Raw genomic sequence first — 27472 nt, forward strand, 5'->3', positions numbered from 1 at the left:
GTGATACGACTTGCACTATGTTCATATTATACTTGCATATTGCAAATTGATGTGAAATAAAAGAGGTTGATTAATGAAAGTCAGTGTATCGAACTATATTTGAACATTGCAAATTGTTTGCTAAATGAGAGTAGAATTCAAAACTAGCGCTCAATCCTATACCTGAATTTTTCCCTCATTCCTACCAACACATGAGAAGGAAAAGGATGTTTCACATATTGTACCAACCTTATTTTTCATGCTGGTGTTTTAAAATTTGAGAGAAAGAATCATTTGAATAATCTATTTTTGTTACATCGGATGATTTTAAAATTCTCAATGTGAGAGTTGGGAAAACGTACAATTTTCTTAAAATAACCTTATTCAGTTTTGAAAGAATATTTTCAAGCGAACGTTGTGATTGATAAAGTACAATTATATTTTGGCTACAAGTTTGAAACAGTAAGATAACTAATATGGTTTTATCAAGTATTTTAATCATTGTTAACTTTTACATCTCTTATCAATGTTTGATCATGACTTAAATCTGTGTAATATATAACATGTTCATTTCAGTTTGATAAAAGATTGAAGACTGTGAAGTAATAATTGCTATCCAGAATGGCTTCAAATCAGGTAAAAAAATTACATAAAATTAATTTGTTATGAAATAACAATTTTAATATTATATTTTTTATAGGTAGAAAAGATTGTCAATTTGTACAAAACTTTAGCCAAAAATCCATCTTTAAGCGGTGCAAAAATTATTGAAGCCAGTAACAGTAGAATATCAATTTTAAGTGCATGGTCACAAAGGAATTTAGAAAGAAAAGCAAATCAGAAGTTTTTCCAAACTCATGTATTGAATCCAGAACTACAAGTGCAGTCTGAAAGTTTTCCTGTTGATGTTACAACAGAGTATATATTTTAAATATATTTTAATACATATTTTTATGTATGCAGAATATATATTTTAAGAAAACATTTTTCTTTGTAGACTTTTATCTGCTTCTACTGTAGATGAGAAGCGCAGAGCTGTTTTAAGACAAGTTACAATTGAGAATTCTACAAAACAATTCATTGAAATTTGGGATAAACAAAGACTTGTTAAGAATTATGATCTTGCTGCTTTGGATGTGCATGGAGATGTATACACTGATTGTAATTAGAGATTTAGAGCTAGATACATAAAAAATTTAAATAATCATTAATAAAAAATCTATTTTTATTTACAGCTGAGTTTGCTTCCTTTGAGTGGTCTTCAGACAAAACAAAACTATTGTATATTGCTGAAAAGAAACTTCCAAAATCAGAACCATTTTATAAACAAAAGCCTCTTAACAAAAAAGATACAGATAAGAAAGAGGAAGATGAAGTAACTGTGGTAAAATTTTTTTCCTGTTATGACAGAATAATACTTCAGAAACTTTTAATTGAAATCAATAAATTACTTGAAACAGGGTAATGAATACATTTATAAACCTCATTGGGGAGAACAATTAGTAGGTAAACATCGTTCCATTGTGGCAGTTCTTGACACAATAACGGACACAATCTCAGCCCTCTCAGGTATACCAGATGAACTTTCACCTGCTCAGGTAATATGGACAGAAGATAATCAAGGAGTAGTTGGTGTAGCATGGAAACATGAACCAAGATATTTAGGCCTCATTGCCTGTACCAATAGGCTTTCTTGGATATTTTTACTAAAAGATGGAGAGTACAGTAAGAAAAATTCTTTGTAATACTGATTTTATGTAAGAGTTATAAACGACTTTATTATTGTTGTAATAGAAGATATGTAAAATTATTGATATTTTCCAGAAAATCTTTCTAGTGATGGATGTGCTGTACGCTGTCCAAGATTTAGTCCTGATGGAAAAAATTTAATTTGGTTAGAAAGAGAAGCTGGAGGTGTACATCACAATGCCCATAGACTTATGTGTCTTGAATTTAATTCTGACAAGACTAAGGTATTGTATTATTTTATACCATGTTGATTGTAAACAGATTAATGTTATTTTTTAATATTCAGGCTGATGTACTTGTTGATATAGTACAAACAAGTGTGTCAATTAAAAATGCTAAAGATTTCTATGGTTTGTATGGTCGTTTATCACGCCGTTGCTGGAGTAGCGATTCACGATATATATTTTTTAGTACACCTCAACAGAATAGTATACATTCTTACATCCTTGATACAAGTAAATATTTAAATAGACACACTCACTTTTATTATTATCCTAATCACTTCTAACTAAAACAAAATTTTTAGAAACAAAAGTTATCACTGAAATTAAGAATGATAAAAGTAGTCTTAGCATTTTGGATGTTAAAGATGATGTTATTGCATTTTGGGAAACATCTATTATGGAACCAGCTGTTCTTTCAATAGGAAAGTTTAATCCAGAAGCAGTTGATAATGGTATTATTAAAAGAAATAAAGTTTCAAATGTTACACCTATTTCTGGCTCTGAAAACTTAATGTATGAAGCATCCGAATACCATTATGATAATGATGATGAAATTAGTAAGTATTATTTTAATGGTTTGAAAAATACAAAATATTTTTAACGAGATGTACTCTTAACTTTTAAAAATTTTTAGAACATTTTAATTTCATTTATTTTGGACCGAAAAGTGGAGAGGAAAAATCTGTGCCATTTATAATTGTTCCACATGGTGGACCTCATTCCAATTATACGAATGTATTTATACTTGATTATGCGTTATTTGTATTATCAGGTAAGTATTTAATTTATGTGAATTCATCGCAGTACACGATATTTATGAAAATTCTTAATTGAAGGCTTAGCAGTGGTGCAAGTTAATTACCGTGGTTCTACGGGAATGGGATCAAAGAACGTTGAATATCTTCAAGGAAAAGTTGGAGATGTTGATGTAAAAGATTGCGTAACTGCTACAAACGAGGCTTTAAGGAATTATCCGTGGTTAAATCCAAATAAAATAGGAATTAGTGGAGGTTCGCATGGCGGATTTTTAGTAACTCATTTAAGTGCTCAGTATCCAGTAAGTTTGAGAAATAGCATCGAGTTTCTATTACTGAATTATTTATTTAACGTTTTAATTTATACGATTAATGTACTTAACAGGATTTATACAAAGGTGTTGTTGCAAGAAATCCAGTCATCGATATTGCCGCTATGTTCACTATATCAGATATTCCAGACTGGTAAAATATTATTGTATTTTTAAAAAATTCATATTTCTGTTGAGTTATTTTAATTATATTGCAGTCGCAATGCTCTGAGTAAGGAAGAAAAAATTAAGTACCATCATGATGTGTAAGCTTAATTATAGATTCGAATTGAAATAAAAAGCAAAAGATAACTAACGCAGAATATAACACATAAATACAATATATGTATAAGATTTATCTCAAGATATTAACGTTGAGAAAACTTCAATTTCAGGTGTGCTGCTGCAATCAGTCAACCTTTCGACGAAAGTGTGCCAATTCCAGAATCGGAACAAGTTGAGATGCTTGTAAAAATGTTTAAGTGTTCTCCTATTATTCATGTCAATAATGTTAAAGCTCCAACTTTATTGTGTATTGGATCAAATGATTTACGTGTACCTGCGTCTCAAGGAAAACTGTGGTATCAACGTCTTAAAGCAAAAAATGTGAAGACAAAGTAAGTAGAAATTTTTGTTCACAAATTACTATAAATACTGTTATTATTATTATTATTATAGGATGCTCCTTTACGAAGATAATCATCCTTTAGCATCACCAGCAGTTGAAATTGATAATGTTATCAATGCTTGTTTATGGTTACATGAACATGTTTCAGGAGACAAAACCGAAGATTCAGGTTCATAGTAACAAAATCAAATACGGTAAATACTATGATAATTTTTAATAATTTTATTACAAGAAAAGTATTGTTTATAGTATCAGCATGTATACATTTGTAACAAATAAATTTTCCAAATATTCACATATCCGTAGTATTGTATATTGTATCTTATGCGCTTATAAAATTCGGTATAAATATGCTATATGTACATATATCATTGACTTGTCAATATAGAGTACCAGTACTATACGATACTCTAATTGCAATACTTTTTCTAAAGAGTCGCGATCAATTAACAAAAAATAAAAACAATCTCGTATAAACATTAAACTCATTAAATACTGTATTTTTTGAATATTAAAAAAAAAGGCTTATAAACTATAAACAAAACATTGTCCTATGATAAAGTTTTGACACTGAATCGTTAATTAATTTCATTTTTAAGCGTTGCTTTATACTTATTATATATAAGAGACTTCATTCTCACTTATATTTTAATATAATTTTATCAAATCGTATGTATCTTTAAAAATGATTAAGCAGTATATAAAAATGTTTAGTATTACAAATAGTATTGTATACGATATCCAAAAGATCGTTATCAAATACGAAAAAAAGAATGTAAAAAACAATTAGTTGTCTTTTTTGAGTTCTTGACTGTCTAACTATATCTCGTTCATTCAGAAAGGCACTCACTCATACCATATATCTGAAAACTGCATCGCGTACAGCAATATCTAATTAAAACATTAGATAAAGTGCTGTCAATATCTGTAAGTTACTACAGTAACTTATCTTGATAATTACGATCTAACGGGGTTACTTTGTTCTGGAAATAATGAATCATAACTAGGTGGCAGATCTTTGTTATTAACGGAAGAAGGTACAGCAACTTCTAATATAGGTGCTGTGGGAACTGTGGGATTTGCAGTTCTTTCGGCTTCGTGCGGTAATGTTGCTCCATTTTGACCAGGAACCCTTGCTGCATTTGGATCAGCATAATCCACAGACCAGTATAATTTCTGTGACCTCTTACAAATCCACAGACACATAACAAATATGATGAAACATAAGATCACTGTAGTTACAGCACCTATTGTGACTTTTGTGCCAGTGCCTGTGCTCATAATTTCATTGGGATTATTTGGACAATTATCTTCATCTGCCCGAAGTAAACAAACACCTGGCACACAGTTATAAATTCCATCACAAAAATATTCATTTAACAAACAGCCACCACGAAATATTGGTGTATATTCTCTTAAATCCACCTTGCTGCAATCTGTACATAATATAATGTTATTAGTATAATTTACCATATGAGTCAGAAAGAAATAGTTAATATTAAGCAAAATTACTTTTGAAAGGTGTGTAAGCAATACTAAGACTCAGACTCTCTCCCTCTTGTAACTTTTCATTCGAAACAAATATTTCTGTTTCTAATTCAGCTCCTGACTTATAACCACTCGGATCAAATTCTGCATAAGTTCTTGCTGATGGGGGTGGTTCCGATGAATACATACTGTTTTCAGGTTCAGGAACTACATAATATTTTACTTTACTGCGATCAAGGAAGCCACAAAATTTTTCTGTCTTGTGATGATCTTTCCTCATAAACTGAAATATTGTTTTAAACCATTTTATAACATAGTATTGTTAATAAATTGTTCAGTGATTATGTACTTGGTAGCTAGTATTAATTATGTATGAATAGACAGTCAAATGATTACAAACCTGTACATAGTCTAAACACTGTGTTCCATTTCGTCTAAAAGACATTTTTTGAATGACTCCAAACAAGCCATCTCCTTTAGCTGTTTTAATGATGAATTTACAATGAATATTTTTGCGACCTTCGGTCCACGGATTGAACATGTGTTTCGATGTTACTATTATCGCCGAGTCTTTAATTTCTGTAGTCGTTGTTTTGCGAAGCAAGTGACAGAATTTTTCGGAGTCCAAAGAATCTGAAAGAAGAGGTTATAAAATTAAATATCCTTCAAATGTAAGAGATAACAAAATAAAATACAGTGATGTCTTTTTAAATGAAACTCACATTCCTCCTGTTTATAATAAGCACATGAACTATAATCCACACAACTGTTCGCAAGAAACATTAAACATAAGAAATGTAAAATATCCTGTCGAGACATTTTTACAGTAACTGTCAAAAAGCCATAAAGAACAGTATTAATGTCTCTGTCAATTCCTGCACGACTAAGCTGTATGAGTAATTTCACAATGCTTTCGTGGAAAATACAAACTCGGAAAAGTTATTACGATTTTTCAAGGAATCGTTTAGGATCGATTCACCATCTTCGCGGATACGTCATCCTTTCGTGTACCAAAACAAAACGAACGTGTTCATGAGAGATCGAATCACGTAACATCGAGAGTTTCGAGATATCCGACTCAACGATCCTCGTTTCAAATGCAGATACGTACCACACGCTAAAAATATTATTTTAATTTTTTTGTAAATGTTTATTAAAAAATCGTGATAAATTTCAGTAGAAAATGAAAGTGATTGAACTCAATTATGGGAATGTGGAAGTTGGTAAAACAGCGGTAAAAACGATTGAAATATTTAATGAATCCTGCGTAAGTAATGTCACCTGAGTTTAAAATTGATCGCTTCACTTCGCACGATTATAATCATAATAACTTTGAGTGCATAGGAAGATTTAAAAGTATGTTTAAAATCTGTTTACAGAAGGAGCAAGTATATCAAGTCCAAAGAGACCCAACTACGAATCCCTTAGATCATGTTTTTCATTTACGCTCTTATACTTGGGTTTTGGCCGCCGAAGAGAAATTTTTATGTGAAATACGTTATCGACCGTTTTATGTGTCTTCTAAAAACATTGACTATTTTATGATCAGTGATACCGGTGGATCGTGTATGAAGATTATTACCCGTGGATCTTGTATCGGTATTTATACTAAGTGTTTCTATAGTACATTCAACTATAATTAATATTTCGTTTAATATTTACAGGTCCCGAAGTGGTTTGTTCGATGACGAAAATGTTTATGGGCTGCACGCAAGAGAGCGTCGAGGTGAAGAGACGAATAAAATTGATAAACAAATCCAAAGTAGCGGCGACATTTATGATCGAGACAGACGAAAAGTATCGGGTGTTTAAATTAAACCCAAAATACGATGTCATTCCTCCTTCTTCTTACAAATATATTACGGTTACTTTTGCACCGCCGAAAAATGGAAGATACAGTTATTATTTAATAATTCTAGTTCTGCATCAAGTAAATCAACGATTTTAGAAATATACTGCTGAAAGCATTTAATTTTATTAGCGATTACACGTATTTAAATACACATGTTGAATGCCGTGCGTGCCATCGGTAATTGATGATTTACTACAATGTTAACGTTATCGAATAACCGAAGTTTTTTCCGTCGGTGGCAATGTAACGAGCGTCCACTGTATATTGATTTCAAACGTGTATGCATTGTATACTAATATTTTCTTTCAACAATTAGGAACCAATTATTATAGAATTGCACGGAAACAGTACCACATCCCCTTCTGGAAAGGAAGACATGACTTGTCTCAGTTATTCCTGGAAGGAGAATAATGGATTCAAAGGATATATGAGAGATACTGTTAACTCTGCAGGAGATTTACCACTTGTGTCTTTGTCCAGACATTATTTTAATTTTGGTCAGGCAGATGTAGACACTGAGAATGTTATTCAAAGAGTTCCTCAAGCTATTTGCTTTACTAATCATAGTCACTCAAGTGTGATAGTTTCTTGGGAAAAAGGTAATCTAACTGTAAGCATATTTATTTTATAATTAATAAATTATACAATATAATAATAAATAAATTATATAATATATAATTTAATATAAATTAATATAATTTATTTTATAACAAAAATTAATTTATTCTTCTCGCAGATACCGAAGGGATCTTTAAAGTAACACCGTCCGAGATGCACGTTCGCGCGAACCAATCGACTCTATTTGAAGTTACATTCAATCCAAACGAAAAGAATAATCTTTTCGGGAGAGAGCTCATTAGTGCTGCTTATTTCCAGCAACAACAACAATTGACTTTTCCGATTGTTATGTCGATCACTGCAATAGGTAATTAATTTTTCTAATAAAAAATTCGTGAGCTGATTTTAAATATATTGCAGGTCACTCTTTTCCAATTAATTCAAACGGATGGATCCCGCAATACGACATACCTCAAACGGTAATAATGCCACCGTGTGTGCCGCCATTTCCGGTTTATACGACCTTCTTGATCAAAAAGTTTGGTCATTTACCATTGATGTTTCAATTCGTCCCACCACCAGCTACTCACTACATCGTAAAGCCGATGCTTGGTGTAATTCATGCGTAAAATATTATTTTATTACGTTTATCAATAATGTAATTGACAATATGTACTGATATTCGCTGATCCGCAGAGACTATCAGATAATCGTTGTCGAAATGGTACCAGAGCACAAGAACGAACAAATTTATATAGAACGGTGGACGATATATTTTAACGGGAATAAGAAAAACGAAAGTTACATAGACTTCAAGGGATACGCGGAATATGCAAATGTTATATTCTGCAATAACAACATATTAACTTTCCCGGCGGTGATGCCACATTGTCAGCAATTTGCACAGCTTGGAATGCGAAATATAACTCGTCATAAAATTAGGTGATTCGTCAACATAGAATAATATTCCGTAATCAACTGAACAATCTTTTACGTTGAATTAACAACGACGGTTATTTATAGGTACCGTTATTATCAGTTGCCACCTGAATTCAGAATAGAACACGAATCCGGAGAAATTGATTCCAACGATACTTTATTTCAAGAATGTTCTTTTTCTCCGATCGAACCGAACATCGACTACGATTTTGAAATACAATGTGTTTTACTTGTTATAGAAAACAATACAATTGTAGGGTCGAAAAGTTGCGTGTCTTTGCGTGTACGTGGAAGAAGCGAAATGGGTACTTTGGAGGTGAAAACTTTTTGACGTTTATTTTAACTCGATTATAATATAAATTCTCAGAAATGTTTTTAATATTCCAGGCATTTCCGGACGAGTTGAATTTCAATGAGATGGAATACAATAGCAAAAGAACTATGGCTTTCGAACTTGTTAATACTAGTTCAGTAAATATCTACTACAAATTAACGTGCACTCATAGCGGCTGGCCAGTTGGCGACATCGAGAAAGATGTCGAGATGTACCCAGCATCGGAAACGGCTTTTGCAGGAGCTCGTAAAAAGATTATGATTTCTATTACACCCCGTACAGCAGGCTACTATGAATTTTATATAAAATACCTGTTAAGAGTAAATTTTCAGTCGGACAAAACGGTATCCGCATTAAGTCCAATAAAAATCTGCAAGGTGAACTGTATGTGCATATTACCAACGATAAGGGTACAGTTCAAATCTTTTAAGTCATGAAATGTTTTTGAATTACAATCTAACAATGACAGTCTTACGTAGGTGAAGAATGTATGTGCTTTTGGATACAAGCAGATATATTCAATGAACATCAGCAAGCCATTCTTGTGGAAAGCGTTGCAAATAAATAAGTACAATTATGTTCAAATTATGTTGTAGCTGTTAATTACATTTCTTATATAATTGATGCTTTTCAGAATGAACAGAATAATGAAAATGATGGTGCCAGGAGACAGAAAGCATATTAAAGCAGAACTTTTTCCAATGATCCTAAATAATGGAGCCATCTTACTGAAATTCATTATTGTAAATCCTTCGAAATTTACAGTTTCGATGTCTATAAAGAGAGTGAAGCGATGTGATTGTAAACCTTATGTAAAGAGAGTTGGACTTTCGCTACAACGCACTGTAATTGACTGTGCACATGAAGATCTCTGCGTGATGGATCCAACAGCAAAGCTATTAGAAGTACGAGTTTTTTTCTTCAATGTTCAGCCAAAGTTAAATTAAGAAATTAATATAGAAATGTTGTAGCCGCAACAAGAAATGATACTCAGCGTGATGCTACGTTATACGTTAGCTGGAAAGTCAAGCTTATGTTGGGACATAGACATGGGACACGATCGTCATCTGATTTTGGATATACTTCTCGACTGCTTGGCTGAGTCAGACACGCAAGACTACTTCTTGAGCGACCGATACATCACGTTTGGGAAAATCTACTTTGCCAATAGGGAGCCAATTTATAAAGTATAATTTGAATTAATACTCTTAATTATATTTGATATTAATGTGAAGAAATTTCCAGACATTTTGGATACATAACGTTACAAACAATAGGTTGCCGTATTCTGTAAACATGGATAATATTCGCAAAATAAATGAAACTTACCACTGTGAAGTATTTTCTTGCTTAAGTACTAATGGTGTTGTAGAAGCTCTAACTGCTGTACCTATTTTCTTAAAATTTCAGCCAAGGATGTTTGGAAAATATCGGGTAAAACATAATTCTACTGAATTTAATTAAAGTTTCTATATTTGCTGTATTTTGCAGGTGACAATTCCAATAACCATGGGTGACAAAACGTCGGAGTTGATAGCAAAAGGATCAGCATCTCATGAGTGCAGATTGACTGATGTTGGGAGAATAATACCAGCACACTGCGCTTGCAAAACTGAACTGTTCCCTGCATATTTTAGCATTGACTGTATTGACCTGTGGTCCATGCCTATGCACAATTACATCTTTAAAATGCTATTAGTTTATAATAATTTAGATTATGATGCACTCGCATATGAATGGCAATGGTACCTGATAGATTTAACTTGTTACAGAATATTTTTTCAATTTTTATAATTGGTAAATGTTTGCAGTCAAAATATACCAGGCATAATTTCTGTGGATGTATGGCCACGCAAGGGTGTAATGAAACCAAATGCAGTGCAAACTTTTAAAGTGAAAATTGATTTCAAAGGACATTCTGGTAGAATTGATCTGAATGTACCTTGTGAATTTCTGAATGCTAGTGATAGAGGAGAATATTACAGAAGTGTCATTAAACATGATATCTTAAGTAAAGAATTGGAAAAACATTTTACCATTACAGAAAAAGGCACTACTGTACCAGTAAGTAATTAATTATCTTTTTGTCTTATAGTAAAGAAAAGACTAAATCATATCTGATTTTTGTAGAAACCATGGCTAAAAATATTACACAAGCCAGAACCATTCCGCAAAACACTAACAATACGATGTTCAATAATTCCTATAGAAGATGCACACTTAAGAGTTAGTTTAATGAATGAATTAAAAGCAGCTCCGTCAAAGACAATTCACTTCGACGAGCGACCAGGGTACAATATCACACAGAATGAAAAAGAATTTTTTATAGTTACGTTTCTTTTGGAGGGCATATTGTGGTAAAAACTTATAAATAAAATTATATGTATATTACAGAAGTTTTAATTGTAAGAAGGTATTTATATTTTATTTTAAAGGGACATTGTTAACAGTAAGAGATTTATAAAGATGATCAAAGAAAGTTTAATTCCTAGACGGAATTTATATTACTCGCAATTTATGATGGATTTGGCAGAGCGCAAAAGATTAATACGAAGATCTTACATATCACCACCGTTATCACTTATTACTCTAATATTGGAAAAAGTAAAAAAGCGACAGAACAGTAACTTTGATTTGTTGCGTTATTTATGAAGCGATATTAAGCCTGGTGACTGTGTTTTAGATGTTATTCGCGTCGGTACATGATGAATTCTCATTAAAGAGTGTACATTTAATCCCCCACGATGATGTAAGACATAAAAATTATTTTAAAATGTTGCCTAGAGAAAAACGAGTAGATCTTGAACAGGAGACAGGTATTTGTTGATTGTATTTTGAAGAATTCATTGATTTTTATGTTGTAAAGATTGATTCTTGTTTAAATAAAATTTTTTCAGATCTTATTACTATTGATAATGCTGAAATTATCGAGGAGTCTGATTATATGAAATCGCGATTTAGAGTGTCCTTTATAGAATAAAATATAAATAAATTTTTATACAAATATAATACAGTATCTAATATTAATTCATTTCTTTATTATATGGATCAGGAATACGTTTAAATACAGCTAGAAATTTATCTCCTTTATTTCTGGTCACCTTTTGGCCTTCTTCTGTACTTTCATACAATTTTTCCACGATAGGGTCCTTATCCTTCAAAAACAAATGATTTGAAATCAAAAGTTAGTATATTTTAATCAAGTAAATGATATAAATAATATATGCAATAATGTAATGCATGATTACAGCTCTTTTTTATAGTCAATGATTTTCAAAACTTACCACTTCCTCTTTGGACAGTTCATCAAACAATGGATGTTCTTGAAAATGCCTTACTATCCATTCATGTAAATCTTTAACATCTGTCACCGTATATACAATTGCCTTTAAATGATATTTACCATTAAGTATCCATATCGATAAAGAAAAGAAATATCAAAAGTTTTATAAATAATATTACCCCTTCTGCTAACACATAAGCATATTCTGCCAAGAGTGTTTTGTTTATTATTCTCCATTTATGTTTTGATTTCTTAAAGTGTGGGTCAGGGTATAAGAAGAACATTTTTTTCAACTATAAAGATATAAAACAATAATTAATTAAAATGAATCATAATTATTATTATAAATATAAAACTATACCTTGTTGTACCTGGCCTTTGTGAAAATAATTTGGCAAATACTTCATTGCGTTAGTTCTCAAGCATGCAATATTTTGATATTGTCCAGGATTCTGTGATCTCAACGCAGCAATACGATCCATAACATAGTCAGAAACTTTTACTCTAATCTCCATACCAACGATCAAATTATCAGGAAACATGGATGACAATGTAACTTGAGTAAAACATTTCATTAGTAATGTAATTAGTTATATATTTAAAGACAGAACCTGAATCCATACCGAGTAACCCTCCATAACCACAACCAATATCAGCAAATTCGACACATTTTTTTGGAATGTTGTTTTCTTTAGACTCTTCTTTGTCAGTTGAAAAATAATGTGGAAATAATGCACTCCAATCCATCAAATCAGGTTTTATGGGACTGAAATTTCATTTCAGTAAAAAATAAGAAAACTTCCATGCAACATTTTTAATGAATGTAACAATAACTTTATGGATAAATTTTTGAATGTATCACAAAAAATAATTACATACTATTCTATACAATGATCCGCTATTGGATTCGAATGAGCACGTTGTCGATAATATTTTTTTTGTGGTAAAGCTAGTGCTTTTGACATGATGAGCCTTGATTAAAAACAAATCCACATGGCAAGGAAACTTAACCTAATCTGACTGAAACCTAGTTGAACTGACTAACAATAAATATATGTATGTCGAATTTACAACATATTTTTATTTATAATCAAAGAAGTCTCAGATCTTAAATTTCGACTTGCTCGTAATAGTTAATGAAACATTATAATACAAAAAGAAAGTAAATATTGTAAAAGAGAGTCGTTTCCATTTGCAAAAAAATATTGCTGAACACGTTTATCGATTTATTTAAATCATTAATTGTATGTCTTCAGATTTAAAAAGGAAATCAAAAAAGTTAGGAAGAACATTTTAAAATAAAGTTTCTTTATCTCTGACTACATATTGATACAGATGTTTTGCTTCTCTGTCAAGCTGATCTTAGAATAATTTCAGCAAAGATCATCTTCTTGTAACAGGAATTCAGGATTACAACGAAAGTTATTCTTTAAAAATGAAACGTAAATATTTAGCAATTTGGTAATTTAAGATCTGCATTCGAGTAATGAAGCTTAAAAATTTGAAGTTTCTATATTTTCAAGTTTCTAATCTTCAAAATTTATAAATTTCATTGCTGCTATTTACTTTTAGCAAAATGTGATAAAAATTGACCACAAAAAATTATCATAAATTAAAAAGCAATCAGCACCATCTAGCGGTATGATCGTCGAACTAAAAGTAATGTATTAGCATAACATGAAAGCAGAAGAGGTATACTCAGGATCGTAACATAATTTCTCGGGCCCTAAGCATATAAATAAAAATAAATGTCTTCCTAAACCCGCATGAGAATGATATTTGCAAAGAAAACAGACTTTTTGTAGTGTGGTAATTTATATCTGTTTAATTTGAAATTATAAAAAGATTCAGACTCCTCTTATAATGGGCCCCGAAAAGCATGCATATTTTACTTATTGATAGAGACAGTCCTATACGTAATCAAAATTATGATATGTTATTAGGAATAAAGCTACAAGCAACAGGAGCGCAGAATGGTGAAGGAGGTATCGAGACAATGTTTCGATACTAGTCTCGAATAGGTGCCAGAATTGGTCTCCTATTAGCAGGATCGCAGGAAGTAGGAGGAGGTATTAGACAAGGAAAGAGCACTGTGCGACAAGGACAGCCACATGCCCGCCCATTTCAACATGGCGGCCACCATCAAAAACAACCGTGGTAAGAAATAATTAAATACTACACTTTCGACGAATAATTTGTAGACTTTTATAATTTAATCTTAAAATACGCGATCGTAGAAATTTTTACGTATACGTTTCATCAGGATTTTTTACGTATTTAATTAGTTATTAATAATTTCAATCCGTCAGTATTTTGTAAATGTTCAAGTATCGAGTATGCAATTATTCATCAAAAATTATAGTCCTAAATAATTCAATGTGCAAAGCAATATTTGTTAATAATTTTTAGTGATTTTTATTCATAGATTTTTAGCATTTTATTTATTATTTTCTGAGCGTAGTGTAAAGTACGCAAATAGTTCGAATAGCATCCGTTAGATGGTGCCACTGTCAATTTTTTTGAACAATTGAACACAATTCGCTAGATTTGGAGTAAAGGTATCAGGAGAGCAAAATGTGCGAGGAGGTTTATTGTCAGCAACCAAAATTGGGCGGGAAAAATTGGATTTTCTGTCTCGTCAATGTTCAACAAAATAGTGGACTTCATAAACAAGTAAATAATTAATTATATCATTTTAATTCCATTTATTACGAATATATTACGTTTTACATTTATTCTATCATTCTTCTTTATTGTTCGAACTTTCTTTTGGATTGCATTCGTTTATACTAACGTTAGATTCATGCTACTGTAATAGTATATCTAGTATAAGTACATTGTGTGTCATAAAGAGTACAAGAAAGTTCAATACAAATTTTATCTGATGTTTTATAATGGTGACAGAAATAGAATAAGATTCGTTATTAATTTCGTGCGATCGTTATGCGTGATAACTTTTAAACGAGACATCGATAAAGTGACAGTGGCCGCGTAGAGACTCTAGTTCTAATTCATCATTTTTGACATATAATTTTTACTTTATTTTTATTTTCGTGACGTTCCTGTAGAATTTTCTCCGATAATGTGCTTTCAAAGTTAAATTGGAAAAGTTGAAGAGCGATAACAAGTGATAGTATCGAACATTGCGTGCAGGGCACTGGCCATGGCGCACGTGCATGAGAAATCAGCTGTGCAAAATGGCGGAGCGCCACCTAGTTGGTGACGCTCAGTGAATCGAACGAAAGACGGCGAGATTACTTTTTTATGTCACAATTTCGCGGTGTAATCAGTTGAATTTTTCATGTTGTGTAATTAACACGATGCGATCTGTACTCAAATGAAAAATGGTGCTTTTAATTCGTTATCGCGCGGTTCTTGTATTCGAGTAACGTGGTTGGTGATCTTGAAAGGATCTTCTCTCTCAGGTGAGGTTAGAATTTGTTCGACAAAAAGCCTTCTACAACTGTACAATTAAAATTTGCCTCGTAGAAATTGTATCTTATTAGAAAATAATACGATATACATTGTAATAGTTTTTCTAAGTAGATTTCTCTTTATTTAACGCTGAGTAATCGGAATGCATGTACATTTTTTTAAACGTTTTTTATAGAAACAACAAGTTCTATATTTCTTTTGTTGTGAGTCTTTTGTGTTTCGATAATGTGACTTCTGTATTACTTTTTTGTATTTTATTTTTACAACTTGTAGTGGATAATAATTTAGTTTAGTACAAACAAGTAATATATTTCTTTTTATTTAAATTGTTATAGTACGTTCTTGTTTTACATGTCATTGTCTTTTGATTTCAGGTGGAGGAACTGTGATTTTATCATACATGACGACAACGGATATCCGGAGTAATCGATCTTCTGTTTGATTGGTGAGTTGTTTAAATCTATCATATATGTTATGTGATAAATAACATTTAACATTACATACATCTAGTATTACACGATATTATTACATTCCTCTATCTATAGTGACTACGCGTAGTTCGTACATAATAAATTAACCTCTAAACTCTTAGTCGGGTAATTTGCCGCCATTAGATCAGTTAATCTTTTTCGATAAATTAATAATCTATAGCTAATTATATAAGTTTCGTAGAAATTTGATAAAATAGTCATTTCGTAGATGCTATATATACGATTATCTTTTTCTATGTTAATTTAAATTTGCAAAAAGAATGCTATCGAAAATAATTTTTCTATGGCTAATTGGTATCGTAAGATGTCGAAATTTGCACTTTCGCAATTTCTAAAAGAGCTATAAGCATGATAACTTATTTATGCAATAAGTTCCTTCATTTATCAGAAGTGCAGATTAATTATACATAGGCCACTTACACGTACAGGAAAAAGTACATAATCGGTACGTATCAAAACTGAAAGTTGTTGAGTTCCTTTCTGAAAACATCAACCCCCCATAATTAATCATCGAAAACGTAAGATCAAGAGCAGGCACGCCAAAGAATTATTTGGTCAAAGTTTGAACATGTGTAACGCGTTCTAATAGTGTAGTTAAACTTCGTGTTGATAGTCAGAATTACACTGAGGTTTGTAAACATAAATGAACGTAGTCCTTTCGTTTAGTGACGGGTAAAACTATCTATCGATGGAAACGGTAAACGTTAATGTTGTCACTGTGAATACGTGCAACGAGTTGGTGCCAAATAGCTCGTTAAGTGTTTCTAACTTTACGTGTCATTAAACAATATGAACTCATGGCTGCCAGATCCACGGATGTGGTTAACATTCGATTCGGATTCGAACTGGGTAAATAAATTTTCCAAGATGCTTTTAACGCGCGAAATAAAGCGTTAAGTGTCCCGAACACCATTGCGTGCCGCGTCGCGGCAGTTACGTGACGGACTAACCAACATGGCCAATATTTAACCATCGTAACATAGAAATTAGAATTAGCGTTACTTTTCTAGGTTTTGCGCGTTAATCACGCGACATGAAGTATTTATACAATTATCGTATTATTCCACTGAACTACTATTCTTATACCACTATTCTGTTACACTATTAGTATACTATTGTTTGAATATACTTTCCGGCACTGTACTACCCTTTCACTAGTTCACTCATTTTACAATCGTTTCTTTCAACGATAGACTACGAGTTAAAATTATTGTTTTAACATTGAAACATTGGAACGGAGGGTGTGAGAGAACGGTGTTTTTAATTTAGGAAACGGTTGATTCACAAAACCGCCAAGAATGCGAAATACGAGTTGGCACCAGTTCCCGTAGTACGTAAGTACTCGATTCATCTGCTGTTATCTGAAAAGACCTGTCCTACTTATTTATATTTGTGTGTTTGCGACCGAGAACGATACGAATCGTCAACGTGACCGAGTTTCACTTTGAATTCAGCGAGAACCCGTAATCTCGTTTCTTTTACCGTCGTTTACCTTCCTCGAATTCCTTGAGAAATTGCTCAGCTCGGATCTTAAATCTAATCGGCGGATATCGAGCAGAAGTTCAATGCTTGTAGATCGATTTTTAAAGAGGATGAGACGAGAACTCGAGTGTAAATTGAAAATGGAAACCAACTATTGTGGTTTATTGATTTGTCATGATACGACGGATACTGAATAGGGAATACTGCCAATACTAGGTTTACTAGCTATCATGTGTATTTGTTATTTAGAATATTGATGAAAACACTAAATACTATCTAGGGGAATTAACTATCTAAATACGATCTAGAGGAATTTCAGATTCGGAGACGGTGGGGTTATTAGAAGTATGCAGATATCTAGTGTCTAGTACCTAGTGTGCATAGATCTAGTGATATTATAGATTCTACGTCCCTAGGGATATTCAGAGCCTACTAATCTAGAGACATTGAACTTTAGGTATATTAGTGACATATAGTACTGGGAATCTAAAGATATTTGGAATTTAAGGATATTTAGGGGCCTAGGGATATTCTAGTAATTCTTAGCGATAAGGATATAAAAAGTATTGTAGATTTACACACATTTCTGATTCAGAAATATTAGGGGTTTAGTGACATCAGAGATCTAGGGATACAGGGTTCTAATAATATTGAGATTCAGACATTATGGATCTACAGACATATCATATAAGGTATACATATCATTAGTAGACGTAGGAACGTGATCGAATTTGAGGATACGAATATTATAATATTCGTACAATTTTCGGTGCTAAATTATTGATTACCAAGAGTACAACGTTCACTTTGCGAATAAATCAATGCAACGAACACGTGTAGCTCAACGAAGAGCAAAAAGCGGGATTCCCCTTGAATTCAGCCCCGATGAAAAAGCGTTGACGATGACGCGTTACTCTCACCAGAACATCCCACTTACCTAGAGCCGAGTTACCGTTAACGAACGGCCGAGTTATCGGGTCGATTGTGTACCGTGTACAAGAAAGAGGAGCCCCTTCCAATTTTAGACGACCGTATAAAATCGCGATCTCGTCCCACTCGTCGTTTTCACCAGCAGCCAGAGCACGATAGGAGGAGGATGATCCGTCCACGTGGATCGCCCACATGCGTCAGGTATCGTGGTCGCAGTTAATTGTTCTCGTCAGTCCGCGAAGGATGTTGGCGAGGTCGAGTTCGCTCCTCGAAAAAATCGCTTTTTCGCGTAACACGTTTCGAGTAGCCGCGAGTCACTTCAAATAAACTCGCGATCAGGATCCGTTCTTTGAACAAACGTGCGATCGGTGGATTTTTCATCTGCCTCGTTGATAAATAATTCAGTGCGTGTTCGACTGTCGTCATGCGTTCTGAAGGTGTCTCGATGGAATTTCGAAAAGGATAGTGAAGTGGAACGATGATGATACCGAGGATGATACATCGAACAGACCGGAAACGTGTCATGGAAAAGTTGTGTGCCAATAAAGAATTTGCCGGTGACATTTCGTTTTTGGAACCAGCGTGCCAAACATTCGTATTTATAGAGAATTGAATCATCGTTCGTGCAAGCAGGTAAACGGTATGGTGATCGAATTGATCTGATCGAAAGTTATTGGAGCGAAGTTACGACCGTTCAAAGTCACCGTAAGTGGGGATAATTATCCTTGGGACTTAATTTGACTTGTTAGAAGACCATCGAGATATTCGTTGCTAACGCGTTTCCTTTATTTTATTTAAACAATGTGATAAGTCGCCTTGACTCGGAGCGCAATTTGCTACGGGAAACGTGATTCACAGATACCGTGAGATAATGAAATTGATGGCCGCTTCGAAGGTTCTATGAAAGCATTTTGCTAGGAGCGTACACAACAGAATCCGTACAATTTCACTCGATACTGAATTCGACTTAAAAAATTAAGATATCAAATACCAGGAAGTACGTGATACAGAAAATTGCGGGTAATCAGAGATTAGTTAATTAAAAAACTTCCCATTTTTTCATACATTGTTCGGACCTTAGCGAAGTTAATCACAAGACGTATCTCAGATAAGATTTTATCGTCAGATATTCCATCCTAGAATTAGTTTTCTCGGAACATTAATTAATTGCAAAAAAATACTAGGACAATTTTGTCAAGACAGTTACATAATTTCTCGATTACCACTCGAGAAAGGAGTGGCATAATTGTTCGATAATTGCAAAATTGTTCGATAGAATGGCTCGATCGTCGAGAAAAATCGACGTTGCATCGTTCATGGTTCACTTTCCTTCGCAGTGAAAGTTCACAGGTACCGTGCTTATTCGATCAGCTGATTTATTGATTTTCTCTCGAGCGTGTTCCCTTTGATGTCGTTTGATATCTTAATTCGTTCGGGCGATAAACGCTTGTGATAAAAATCGCGTCGATTTTTATCATTCCATTAAATCGATTGACAAAAGAAATCTCAAGGAGATGCTGTTAGTTAACGATATCTCGATATCTTTACTTCTTTTATTAACGGAATAGCGGGTGTCCAGCGGGGGGCTCACGGGCACTGGCAGGGCGCGAATTTCAAATTTTTGAGCAAGGTTAATTTTTTTGGTGACTTTGGGGATTTTGGGGTTTGGGTTTTGGGGGATTTTGAGTTTGCGGAATTTGGGATTTGGGGAATTGGGGATTTGGGGAATTGGGGATTTGGGGAATTGGGGATTGGGGGAATTGGGGATTTGGGGAATTGGGGATTTGGGGAATTTGGGATTTGGGGAATTTGGAATTTGGGGAATTGGGGATTTGGGGAATTTGGGATTTGGGGAATTTGGGATTTGGGGAATTGGGGATTTGGGGAATTGGGGATTTGGGGAATTTGGGATTTGGGGAATTTGGAATTTGGGGAATTTGGGATTTGGGGAATTTGGAATTTGGGGAATTGGGAATTTGGGGAATTTGGGATTTGGGGATTTGGGGAATTGGGGATTTGGGGAATTTGGGATTTGGGAAATTTGGGATTTGGGGAATTGGGGATTTGGGGAATTTGGGATTTGGGGAATTCGGGATTTGGGGAATTCGGGATTTGGGGAATTCGGGATTTGGGGAATTTGGGATTTGGGGAATTTGGGATTTGGGGAATTTGGGATTTGGGGAATTTGGGATTGGGGGAATTTGGGATCTAGGGAAATTTGAGATCCGGGAAAGTTTGGGATCTAGGGAAATTTGGAATCTAGAGATATTGGGATCTAGGGAAATTTGGGTTGTAGGGAAATTTTGGATCCGGGAAAATTTGGGATCTAGGGAAATTTGGAATCTAAGGATATTGGGATCTAGGGAAATTTGGGATCTGGGGAAATTTTGGGATCTAGGGAATTTTGGAATCTAGAGATATTGGGATGTAGGAAAATTTGGAATTTAAGGAAATTTTGGATTTAGGGAAATTTTGGATCTAGGGAAATTGGGATATAGAGGAATTTAGGGATTTTGGGATTTGGAAGTTTGGTAATTTGGGGATTGTGTGATTTAGGGATTTGGAGATTTAGAAATTTAGGAATTAACAAATTTACAAATTCAAAAAGTTACTCATTTGATACTTTGAATTATCTATTTATCAAATTAGAAAATTTCTAAGTCCTCTAAATTTGATACTCTGAACTGCCTAATTACCAACTTAAAAAATTTCTTAGTCTTTTAATCCTCAAATCCCCGAATGTATAAATCTCTGGACAATTCAAATTCTGATTTAACAATTTTAATAAAAATTGAATATACAAAAGTGCCCGTGCGCCGCTACTTGCATTTACCGCGTATTTTTTCACCGACGATGAGTAATGAAAAAAGGGAAAACTAAGTCGCCCGCTTTAATAATTATACAGTTGCGAAGCGTTATTTAAAAACGGAATAACAACAGCGACATAAACTGCGTCTTTATCTGTTGGATATCAGTTTGAAACAAGTGTTTAACGCAAAGGCTGTTCGGCAATTTCGCTAACTACAAGAGACCCATTCGGTGAAAGTTGTACCGATAGAAAGCATCGATATTTAACGTTCTAAGAGGAATCGACAAATATGTCGCATCTTCGAGTGAAAACTAAATCATCGAGCGGCAAATGTCCAAAGAAAATTTCTTCCCATGGAGAATATCGCAAGATTCAGTTCGCTGCGTTGAAGGGTCATTTAGAGCACCGTCTTCTCGAGGTAATGAAACTGTAATCGAATACAAACATTTCGATATTTTATTGAAGAGGAAACTTGTTAAGTCGATATTATTCTTCAGGAAGTGCTTTTTTTTAAGTCTTCACAAATTACATTCTTCTTTAAAAATTAGTTTGATATGTTAATATTCAAGCAAATTTAAATCAGCATTTAAATAAAAGAATGGAGTGTATAATATCGACTAGCTTATTTAGTTAGGTTTACAATTTGAATATTGGAAGGAAAAGTCAAGATAGATTACTTTAATCATAGTTGTTAGAAAATGATATAATCTTAGCATGAAAACAGGAGTTAATAAATTAGCTGCTAGATATAATACACAGTTAAATAGACTGATATGAAATAGTTATTTATACATGTTAAGCTCCGTGCGTCGCCGACTCTCCGGAAAAATTTTCCGCACCCATATTCAATCGAATCAAATCGACCCGATATACAAATTGAAACACCATCAATTTAGATTAAATTTAAGCTTTAAAAATTAATTTAAAAATTTAAACAAAATCTGAGTACTGTGCGTCGCCGGCTCTCCGGGAAAATCCTTGATTCCTATAAAATTGAGTCAAGTAACCTACTCAAAATAACCTGTACAAATTAAATAGTCAATGTGTATCAGTGGATCTATTTCGAGTCGCATGGAGTTATGACGCTTGGAAATACAGCGCGTGGAGTTACGACGCGTGGAAATATAGCGCGTGGAGTTACGACGCATAGAAGTACAGTGCGAGGAATAGCAATGCGTGGAAATATGGCGCGTGAAGTTGTAAAGCGTGGAAATACAGCGCGTGGAGTTACGACGCATAGAAGTACAGTGCGAGGAATAGCAATGCGTTGAAGTATGGCGCGTGGAAATACAGCGCGTGGAATTACGATGCATAGAAGTACAATGCGAGGAATAGCAATGCGTGGAAATTTTGCGCGTGGAGTTACGGTGCGTGGAATTACGACGCGTGAAAATACAGCGCGTGGAATTACAACGCGTGGAATTACGACGCGTGGAAATACGGTGCGTGGAGTTAGGACGCGTGGAGTTACGACGCATAGAAGTACAATGCAAGGAATAGCAATGCGTGGAAATTTTGCGCGTGGAGTTACGGTGCGTGGAATTACGACGCGTGAAAATACAGCGCGTGGAATTACAACGCGTGGAATCGCCATCAAATTGAAGTATACCGAATTTGACCACCGTGCGTCGCCGACTTTCCGGACGAATCCCCAGAAAATAACCCATCCATAAAAATCAACATACTAATCAACATACAAGTCGATAAAGTTAAATCTTTTCGATCTTTTGAATCTTGTCGATCGAAGGCTCCCATTACCGAAAATATCAAAAGCGATCTATTTAGGGTCAGAAAATAGAATCTAAATCAAACCGAGCTATTTCCTGTTACCGTAACTCGCCTCAATTGCCTCAATTAATCGAGCCTGTCTCCTTTGGACCGGAATCAAAGGTGGCTTCCAAGAATTGACGAGAATTATAGTTTTTGATCACAGAGTGGTCACGTACGTTACGAATCGTTGTCGTCGATCCTCTAACGTGATTTAACTAACCGCGATGATGACTATTTTCGTTTACCTTCGACGATGTGCCAATGCACTGGGTGCAACAGTGATTTATTCGTCTTCGTTCTCGGGAGACAACGAAATTCGTGCATCATTGCCAAAACACGCGTCATCGATGCTAACATCCTCCCTAATGGTGGTTGTGCCAGAAAATTCACGGTCGGCGATCGGATTCGATGACATTCTTCAGAAATCATTTTTTTAAAATATTCACGAAAATAGTCTTTCGTAACTATGCTCTGTAATTCCACGCACTGTACTTCCACGCGTTGTAATTCCACGCACGGTACTTCCACGCGTTGTAACTCCACGCACTGTATTTCCACGCGTCGTAACTCCACGCGTGGTAATTCCACGCGTCGTAACTCCACGCGCTGTACTTCCACGCGTCGTAACTCCACGCGCTGTACTTCCACGCGTTGTAACTCCACGCGCCGTATTTCCACGCACCGTATTTCCATGCGTCGTAGCTCCACGCATCGTATTTCCACGCGTCGTAATTCCACGCGTGGTAATTCCACGCATTGTACTTTCACGCATTGTACTTCCACGCATCGTAATTCCACGCGTTGTAACTCCACGTGTCGCAACTCCACGCGTCGTAACTCCACGCGTGGTAATTCCACGCGCCATAACTCCACGCGCTGCACTCCCACGCGTTGTAGCTCCTAGTCGTACATAAATCCGGAAATTTTGGAATTTAGAAATTTGGTACCAGAAAAGCACAGAAGTACAAAAATATTAAAAGTAGAAGTGTAATTTAATATAGAAGTGTAATTTACTGCAAGATTAATTACTACTACAGTACTAAATTAATTATATTGGCGCCGATGTGAATCATTAATGACGATTAACGCGTAGACTCGTCATCGCATAGCAGTACGATGCCAAAAATGCTTTTACAAGATAATTGTCGGTTCTTTTCTTCACCGTGAACGTAAGTAATTGATTCCTTAGATAAGTCACATAGATATTTATTTTTAAAATATTCCGTTTTGTAAGGGCGATATCGATACATTCTACGCGTTCCAAATTGATTACTGTTCGCTATAACTGGCGTTCGGTCGTTCTACACTTGGAATGTCGATGATGCGATCGTGCTGACATCTTCGATGAACTTTAACCTTTAGTTTTGTATACCATAAGTGCAATTTTGGTATACTTTTATGTTATCAAATTTTATTGAACTTTCTACCTTTAAAAATTTGATACTGTTTACTATATTTGGCAGTTAGCCATTTTTTGTTGAGAGTGTTCATGAAACTCTTATGTAGTCTTTTTCAGTAAGCCTTGAGCTTTAAATTGATGTGTCATAAGTGCCATTTTGTGATACTTTTAAGTCATGAAATTTTATTAGATTTCTTATCATTCGAAATTCGATATCATTTACTATATCTAGCTATTACTCATATATTTTGTTGAGAACTTCAATAGGACGCTTATATAATCTTTTTCAGTAAGCTTTGAGCTTTAAATTGATGTGTCATAAGTGCCATTTTGTGATACTTTTAAGTCATGAAATTTTATTAGATTTCTTATCATTCGAAATTCGATATCATTTACTATATCTAGCTATTACTCATATATTTTGTTGAGAACTGCAATAGGATACTTATGTAGTCTTTTTCAGTAATCTTTGAGCTTTAAATTGATATATCATAAGTGCCATTTTGTGATACTTTTATGTCATCAAATTTTATTCAACTTCCCACCTCCAAAAATTTGATACAGCTCACTACAGTTGGCAGCCATCCATTTTTTCTTGAGAACTCCAATAAAACGTTTATGTAGTCTTTTTCGTTAAGCCTTGAGCTTCAAATCGATATACCATAAGTGCCATTTTGTGATGCTTTTATGTCACGAAATTGCGTTAGATTTTATACCTTGTAAAAGTGTCTATACATGCAACCATATATGCAAAAATTGATTTGTTAAAATATAATCTTAACATCGCGAGTTATATTGTTTTTTTCTTGATATCGTATCTGGTCAGTTTCTTATCAGACTCCTTATTATCAGAAACCGTGTACACAAAGCAACGATACTTGACAATACATTCCCTTAGCTAAAATTTAAGCATCACAGTTCGCGATCGAGCGCCATTCACGATGCAACGAATTAATAATCGCATTATGTTACGATGTTTCTGAACGTTTCAATACTAAGACTTTTACCTCCGAACTGGGTTACCTGACAGTGCGTTAAATTTCAATAAAATTTGAGGGGTTTCGTGATGAGAATCGTAATCTGATAACTCCCAAAATGAAATGTACAGTGAACGTTTCAAGTATATTGTAATTTTTTAGTACGAAGGTAAAAAGAAACGCTGTAATAAATTGTTACGAAATATCAGCGATTGTACAACTTGTCGATAAGATAAAAATCAGTCATTTTTTGTTTATACGTGTACACGTGTACTCGAGACTGAAAATTGTTATTTTATTACAGCATTCGTTGCATCGAAGTGAAAATTGTGAAAGAAAAATCGCAAGTGATACAGGGATTAAAATTATGATTCTCTTATAAGGATAATAGGAAGTGAACGCTCGAGACGAGTGTTAGGTTATTAATTATGATTTCCATCGAGAAACAGTGATAATTTCATTAAATTTGTGTCGTGCACGACGAAAAGGGCAACGATCCAATTGTTTGTGTAGAACGATCGTTCATACTAGACTTAACGAAGGTATTTACATTTGCGACGATTCGACGACACGAATAACGTAAAAGTCTATTTGCATGTGTCAAAAATTTGTCTTTGAACTATGTCAGTCTACGCTTTACCGTCTTACTGTTTGGAGTCTAAATATCAAGCTTCCGTTGCTTTATGCTGATTACGCAAGTTAATTAGAAAATTTTAATTCAACTCTACAATTTAAATTGTTTCTCTGCTCTGGAAATTTCTCTTAAATCTTACTGAGAAGAACAATTCGGTAGGTGCTTTTATAAGTTTTCAGACGTGATTACATTACGCAATGTACAGCAGACTCTTGTTATATTGCCACGGATGGACGCAGGTATAACTGCGCAATATTTCTGGAGTTAGTAATATAACACGTGACAGTACAATGGTAGATATTACTGATGGTTATAATAATGAGTGATAATTTTCCGGGCGATATAACGAGTGGTAATGGAACGCGTGGCGATATGACGCGTGGTAATACAACGTGTGACAGTGGTAACGCATGGTAATAGTAACGTGTGAGTAAATATTTCGTGGCGATATAACGCGAGGAAATTTAGCGAGTGGCGATATAACGCGAGCAAATTCAACGCGTGGCGATATAGCGCGAGGAAATTCAACGTGTGACAAATTAACGCGTGGAAATCCAGCGCGTGGTGATATATTGCGAGGAAGTTCAACGCGTGAAGAATCAATTTGTGGCGATATAACGCGAGGTAATTCAACGCGTGGAAATCCAACGCGTGGAAATCTAACGCGTGGCAATATAACGCGAGGTAATTCAATGCGTGGAAATCCACCGCGTGGCGATATAACGCGAGGAAATTCAACGCGTGGAAATCCAACGCGTGACGATATAACGGGAGGAAATTTAGCGAGTGGCGATATAACGCGAGCAAATTCAACGCGTGGCGATATAGCGTGAGGAAATTCAACGTGTGACAAATAAACGCGTGGAAATCCAGCGCGTGGTGATATAACGCGAGGAAGTTCAACGCGTGAAGAATCAACGCGTGGAAATCCAACGCGTGGCGATATAACGCGTGGAAATCCAACGCGTGGCAATATAACGCGAGGAAATTCAACGCGTGGAAATCCAACGCGTGGCGATATAACGCAAGGAAATTCAACGCGTGAAAATCCAACGCGTGGCGATATAACGCGAGGAAATTCAACGCGTGGAAATCCAACGCCTGACAATATAACGCGAGGTAATTCAACGCGTGGAAATCCAACGTGTGGCGATATAACGCGAGGAAATTTAACGCATGGAAATCCAACGCGTGGCAATATAACGCGAGGTAATTCAACGCGTGACGATATAACGCGAGGTAATTCAACGCGTGAAAAATCAACGCTCGGCGATATAACGCGTGGCAATTTAATGGTTATCGTTCAGTACGTCTTGCCATTACCTCTATAAAATGTATTTGCAGAAAGTGGCAATATAACTAGAGTTCGGTATATATGAATGATAATATCCAGATCGGTGAAGTTCATTACGCAGTTGCTCCCAGATAGAAAATAGACACACTAT

General features: G+C 34.5%; 5 protein-coding genes across 12 annotated transcripts in view; 3 read left to right on the plus strand and 2 right to left on the minus strand.

The window, feature by feature from the left end:
* The first annotated feature begins 78 nt into the window (after window positions 1–78).
* On the plus strand, window positions 79–3945 carry LOC100883508 (acylamino-acid-releasing enzyme). 2 transcript variants are annotated; one of them, XM_012284412.2, is made up of 15 exons: window positions 79–441; window positions 556–615; window positions 680–897; window positions 977–1140; window positions 1215–1363; window positions 1440–1704; window positions 1804–1952; window positions 2015–2183; window positions 2255–2509; window positions 2587–2724; window positions 2789–3009; window positions 3093–3172; window positions 3237–3284; window positions 3414–3635; window positions 3697–3945. In XM_012284412.2, the coding sequence occupies exons 2-15, from the start codon at window positions 601–603 to the stop codon at window positions 3821–3823; spliced, it is 2220 nt and encodes a 739-aa protein (XP_012139802.2). In that variant the 5' UTR covers window positions 79–441; window positions 556–600; the 3' UTR covers window positions 3824–3945. The 2 variants fall into 2 exon arrangements, with proteins under 2 accessions (XP_012139802.2, XP_012139803.2); XM_012284413.2 differs by lacking the exon at window positions 3237–3284.
* LOC100877956 (uncharacterized) lies at window positions 3846–5992 on the minus strand. The gene is made up of 4 exons (XM_003702796.3): window positions 5857–5992; window positions 5535–5767; window positions 5159–5417; window positions 3846–5082 (listed from the first exon to the last, which is right to left on the minus strand). Exons 1-4 carry the CDS (start codon window positions 5951–5953, stop codon window positions 4604–4606), a joined length of 1068 nt encoding a protein of 355 aa, XP_003702844.1. The 5' UTR covers window positions 5954–5992; the 3' UTR covers window positions 3846–4603.
* Window positions 5993–6245: 253 nt separating this feature from the next.
* Window positions 6246–11826, plus strand: LOC100883283 (cilia- and flagella-associated protein 65). Of its 4 annotated transcripts, XM_076534319.1 has the most exons (19): window positions 6246–6401; window positions 6514–6733; window positions 6799–7064; window positions 7303–7585; window positions 7723–7911; window positions 7965–8169; window positions 8241–8486; window positions 8568–8799; window positions 8871–9227; window positions 9297–9385; window positions 9452–9722; window positions 9789–10004; window positions 10063–10251; window positions 10309–10562; window positions 10629–10881; window positions 10948–11174; window positions 11253–11421; window positions 11501–11633; window positions 11715–11826. In XM_076534319.1, exons 1-19 carry the CDS (start codon window positions 6318–6320, stop codon window positions 11795–11797), a joined length of 3966 nt encoding a protein of 1321 aa, XP_076390434.1. In that variant the 5' UTR covers window positions 6246–6317; the 3' UTR covers window positions 11798–11826. The 4 variants fall into 4 exon arrangements, with proteins under 4 accessions (XP_076390434.1, XP_076390435.1, XP_012139804.2 ...); XM_076534320.1 differs by lacking the exon at window positions 10063–10251; XM_012284414.2 differs by lacking the exons at window positions 6246–6401; window positions 6514–6733 and having other exon boundaries at window positions 7011–7163.
* Window positions 11827–11835: 9 nt separating this feature from the next.
* Window positions 11836–13483, minus strand: LOC100882994 (tRNA (guanine-N(7)-)-methyltransferase). Its single transcript, XM_003702923.3, has 6 exons — window positions 12980–13483; window positions 12724–12866; window positions 12472–12656; window positions 12280–12393; window positions 12102–12203; window positions 11836–11972 (listed from the first exon to the last, which is right to left on the minus strand). The coding sequence occupies exons 1-6, from the start codon at window positions 13063–13065 to the stop codon at window positions 11841–11843; spliced, it is 762 nt and encodes a 253-aa protein (XP_003702971.2). The 5' UTR covers window positions 13066–13483; the 3' UTR covers window positions 11836–11840.
* A 1810-nt stretch (window positions 13484–15293) lies between these two features.
* The window catches only part of Arms (Ankyrin repeat-rich membrane spanning), a 32043-nt gene continuing 19864 nt past the window's right edge, over window positions 15294–27472 (plus strand). Inside the window, exons 1-2 of one of the 4 annotated variants that reach the window (XM_076534316.1) lie at window positions 15294–15530; window positions 15910–15980. Coding sequence is in view for 2 of the 4 variants with exons in the window: in XM_076534312.1 (XP_076390427.1) it covers window positions 21537–21665 (129 nt within the window). In the remaining 2 variants the exon portion in view is untranslated. Of the gene's footprint in view, window positions 15531–15909; window positions 15981–16594; window positions 16876–18671; window positions 19144–21413; window positions 21666–27472 lie in introns of those variants that run through there. The other 3 variants (XM_076534315.1, XM_076534312.1, XM_076534313.1) reach the window with 3 other exon arrangements.

The sequence above is a fragment of the Megachile rotundata genome, chromosome 8 (genome assembly GCF_050947335.1).
Source record: "Megachile rotundata isolate GNS110a chromosome 8, iyMegRotu1, whole genome shotgun sequence".
NCBI classification, from domain to species: domain Eukaryota; kingdom Metazoa; phylum Arthropoda; class Insecta; order Hymenoptera; family Megachilidae; genus Megachile; species Megachile rotundata.

Excerpts from the sequence above, each read along its gene's own strand:
- LOC100883508 (XM_012284412.2), top strand. Across the intron at positions 1,705-1,803 it reads ACTAAAAGATGGAGAGTACA|AAAATCTTTCTAGTGATGGA; the intron begins GTAAGAAAAATT and ends GATATTTTCCAG. Across the intron at positions 2,725-2,788 it reads TGCGTTATTTGTATTATCAG|GCTTAGCAGTGGTGCAAGTT; the intron begins GTAAGTATTTAA and ends TCTTAATTGAAG.
- LOC100877956 (XM_003702796.3), bottom strand. The coding sequence starts at position 5,953 with ATGTCTCGACAGGATATTTTACATTTCTTATGTTTAATGTTTCTTGCG. Across the intron at positions 5,768-5,856 it reads TTATTATAAACAGGAGGAAT|ATTCTTTGGACTCCGAAAAA; the intron begins GTGAGTTTCATT and ends CTCTTCTTTCAG. Across the intron at positions 5,418-5,534 it reads AGTGTTTAGACTATGTACAG|TTTATGAGGAAAGATCATCA; the intron begins GTTTGTAATCAT and ends ACAATATTTCAG.
- LOC100883283 (XM_076534319.1), top strand. The coding sequence starts at position 6,318 with ATGAAAGTGATTGAACTCAATTATGGGAATGTGGAAGTTGGTAAAACA. Across the intron at positions 7,065-7,302 it reads TAATTCTAGTTCTGCATCAA|GAACCAATTATTATAGAATT; the intron begins GTAAATCAACGA and ends TTCAACAATTAG. Across the intron at positions 11,422-11,500 it reads TTACTCTAATATTGGAAAAA|ATGTTATTCGCGTCGGTACA; the intron begins GTAAAAAAGCGA and ends ACTGTGTTTTAG.
- LOC100882994 (XM_003702923.3), bottom strand. The coding sequence starts at position 13,065 with ATGTCAAAAGCACTAGCTTTACCACAAAAAAAATATTATCGACAACGT. Across the intron at positions 12,867-12,979 it reads GCGGATCATTGTATAGAATA|TCCCATAAAACCTGATTTGA; the intron begins GTATGTAATTAT and ends ATGAAATTTCAG. Across the intron at positions 11,973-12,101 it reads AACTGTCCAAAGAGGAAGTG|GATAAGGACCCTATCGTGGA; the intron begins GTAAGTTTTGAA and ends TTGTTTTTGAAG.